At 52.6% G+C, this 3718-nt stretch overlaps 1 protein-coding gene across 1 annotated transcript in view; it reads left to right on the plus strand.

Annotated features, from left to right (window-relative positions):
* Nucleotides 1–3140: 3140 nt before the first annotated feature.
* Nucleotides 3141–3718, plus strand: part of LOC112411846 (tubulin alpha-4A chain) — a 3743-nt gene continuing 3165 nt past the window's right edge. Inside the window, exon 1 of the mRNA XM_024763171.1 lies at nucleotides 3141–3222. Within this exon, the coding sequence (XP_024618939.1) occupies nucleotides 3220–3222 (3 nt within the window). The 5' untranslated portion in view covers nucleotides 3141–3219. The remainder of the gene's footprint in view (nucleotides 3223–3718) is intronic.

The following is a 3718-nucleotide window of genomic DNA, read 5'->3' on the forward strand; positions in this document are numbered from 1 at the left end:
AATTGGAAGCCTGTTTAGGGATAAACTCAAGGTGTTGGTATGGCTGTCTTCCTTCTAAAGACTCTAGAGGAGAATATGTTCCCTGCCTTTTCCATCTTCTGGAGGCTGCCCACATTCCTTACCATGGCTTCCTTTCATCTTGAAAGCCATCACTCTGACCTCTCCTTCCCTGACTCTGACTCTCCTGCCTCCCTCTTCCATTTATAAGGACACTTGTGATTGCTTTGGGCCCACCCAGAAAATCCAGAATAACCTCCCATCTCAAGACCTTTACCCTAATCACATCCAAAAAGACATGTAAGGTAACGTAGTCACAGATTCCAGGGATTTTGCCATGTAAGGTAACGTAGTCACAGATTCCAGGGATTAGGATGTGGACATCTTGGTGGGGAGCGATTCTGCCTATCACAATTGCTAAATGGGAATGCAGGCCTAGAATAGTCATATCTTCCAATTCTTTTCAAGATAAGCTGGAAATCTGGATTTTTACATGATCGTGCAGAAAAGAGTTAACATAGCAGAACTGAGACTTAGAAAGGCCTGCTCGCAAGGTTGGCCCTTGGCTGGCATCTGGGAACTTGGCTCTTAGAGTGCGCCCAGTCAACAGCTAACTGATAAGCATGGTTCATTGTGCCTAGATGGTGTGCGTAAACGATATGATTTATGCTGAACACCTGCTTTTCTTCTAAAGAGTCTGGAATTTTGGTAAGTGCAAGGCAGAGGTGCCTACGCGACCAGACCCCACTAAAAACCTTGGGTGCTGGGTCTCTAACGGGCTTTCTTGGGCAGAAACACTGCAGGAAAACGTTGTCACATTTTCATTTTGGAGGAAGAGTACACTGTGTGAGCCCTTATGGGAGGGAGAGGGCATAGGTTCCTTCAGACTCTGCTTGTGTCTTTTCCCCTTATCATCCAGTTGTGTATTGTTCCTACATCACTGTAATAAACCTTAGCTGTGAGTCCAAGTTTATGCTGAGTCCTGAGAGTCTGTCTGGCAAGTCTCCTAACATAGGGGTGGTCTTTGGGGATGCCCCAAAGACAATTCCTGATTTTTTTCATATTCTAAACGCTACGGGGGTTAACACTGTGGGCGAATTTGGCCTCCAGGCTGCTAATTTGAAACTTCTGACTTCTTAGAGTTTCACCTTAACTTTAGTCCCATCTCTGTAGTGAAAAAATTCACCTGACACACACTTAGCAAATCTTTACCACATGCTAAGCGCCATACTAGGAGCTACAGACACAAAAGGGAATAAGACACAATCCTTACCTTCAACAAGGCCGCTATCTAATAAGATGGACGTGTACAAGAATAACCGCAGCATGATGTGCTACACACGCTAAAATAAATGAATAAAATGCTCTAAGAGTCCAGACAACTGCATACACGGTGCTTTGCTGTGTACGTACACATCCCTCAGTTCATCTGGTCCTCACAATCCGAAGTTATTATCCCAGTTTTACAAAGAAAGAAGCTGAACCTGAAGGGCAAATAGGTTTTTGATTTTGCCCTAAGATAGCGCAATCTTCTTAAAATATTCATTCTGCTGGGGTTGGGGTGCACAAGGAAAAAAGAGGGCCAGGGAAGGTCTGCAAGAGGCCGTGTGTTCTGTAATCACCAAGGCTCCTTGCTCTGTAGAGACCATGACCCCATTTCCCAAAGCAGCCTCATTGTATGCCCTTGCCAGTTTTCTTTTTAATGAACGAGTCTTGTTCTCCCAACCATATGGTTAGTCTACTGGGAAAACAGACCTTGTCATATTTCACTGTATTTCTTTCCATGCCTTGCCTAAGTAAGGTGTCGATTAGCTATTTTGTTGGTAGAAAGTTGCCATTGCTAGTTATTTTATCCTGATGCGTTGTTCTGTCAGGCAGCTCTGGCCCTAGGAAACACTCTGATAGGAGAGGCAGGTGAATGCTTTCTAAGTGACTAGCCTGGGAGACAGGTTTCTTAATGTGACCAATAGGCACATAGGGCACTTCTGATGATTTCCTCAGTGAAGGGAGACAGCTAGAAAATGTAAGGCATGCAAGGGAAAGCAGAAGTAGATTGAAAAGCCCATTCTTGCAAGAAATGGAAATGAAACGTAAAAAGAAGGAATAGCTTCAGCTGAGAGCTCCACCTGAGCTCTGAGGGCGTTGAGATGCATGTCGCAGATCCTGCCTGTGGCTTAGGGACAGAAGAGGGTGGGGAAGTCAAAATCAGCCATGATATCTGAATCTCCATTTCCTTTTTTCCTCTTTGGAGTCAACAAACGTTATGATACCTCACAACAATGCTTTCTGGGGGTGGAATCATTGTCTCCTCTCACCGGTGAAAATGCCAAGGACTCAGTGAGGTTAAGTCACTTGCCCAAGGTCACATAGGGCAGTCAAGATGCGAATCCAGGTACTGAGGGCTTCGGTCCAGAGCTCAGGCAGTTCTGGCAGCAGGAAAACGGGCAGGTGACGATGGCGAGGGCAGGCTAATAGTGACGGCGCTGATGACGGGGCCACTGACCGGCGGGTGGCCTGCGAGCCGCAGGAGATTCCGGGGGTCGGCCGTCGCAGACAGACTGTGGGGCTCGGCTCCGCGGAGCAGCCTAAGGGATCGAAAACCTGGGGCTCAGGCTGTGCAGCTCCTGGTCCTCGGCCGCCCACGGGCGTTGGCGAAGGCCAGCCATCCCGGCCGGGGACCAGCAGGCCGCTTGCAGCTGCAAGGGGTTCCTGGGGGACAGGCCAGAGCCAGGCAGTCGGCCGGAGCCTCCAGGGAGGCGGGTCGGGGAGGGCACCGGCGAAGGCTGGCTACAGCCACTTCGGATAAACAGTCTCTACAGCACCCGCCCTAAGTCAGAACACCTGAGCCACAGGCGCCCCCATGACGCAGGTGGCGAGACTCGTCCTGGCACTGCGCCCTGCGTCCCAACAGCGGAGCTCAGGAGCTCTGAGTGTCGGCTCAAAACCCGGAGCGCAGGGTTAAAGCTCCGGTCGCTACCCCTAACCCACGCGGGACAGGTGAGGGACGGGGGCACGCCAGGGGGAGGGGACTCGCCCTGGCCCCACCCCTCCGGGCCGCCTATCTTTCGGGGCGTGGCCTATGGGCTGCCCAGCTCCTGGTGGGCGGTCGGGGCGCGTGGGCCCGCCCCCCGCGTATAAGAGCGGTGCGGCACTGCAGCTAGCGCAGTTCTCACTGAGACCCGTCACCCGGACTCTACGTGAGACCCACCGCCTGGACTCACCATGGTGAAAAAAATTTCGGAGGCTGGGGAAGGGAGTGGAGTGGGGTGGGATTCTTCACGAGCAGAGAGGAGTCCTCCTGGAATCCCCTCCTGCTCCACCAAGCATTTTGTGCCCTAATTCTCCTGAGGGGAGTCACGCGGTCCCGTGCCCAGTCTCTTCCGCTGGCGAGGAGACCCGGTCGGCTGCCCTCCGCCCCTAGCCTCCCCCTCACTTCCCGGTCCCCGGAACTGACCAAACACGTGCTTGGCGCAAGAAGGTGGAGGGGGTCAGATTACTTGGTGCAGCATCCCCCTTTCCTCCGACTGTGTGTGTATCCCTCCTACCCACAGTCCCCTGTGACTCAGCACCCTTCTTCTGATCCTGGAGGGGTGGCGAGAATGGGGTTCAGCCTAGTCAGGCGAGCCGGATTCTCTCCAGCCGGAATCAGGGTGCACGGACGGGCAGAGACAGCTGGCGCTGAGCGAGAGTGCGGCCGGGGCCAGGTTGGGGGGAGGGGAAA

Source organism: Neophocaena asiaeorientalis, unplaced genomic scaffold (assembly GCF_003031525.2).
Source record: "Neophocaena asiaeorientalis asiaeorientalis breed wild unplaced genomic scaffold, Neophocaena_asiaeorientalis_V1.1 scaffold86, whole genome shotgun sequence".
NCBI lineage: Eukaryota > Metazoa > Chordata > Mammalia > Artiodactyla > Phocoenidae > Neophocaena > Neophocaena asiaeorientalis.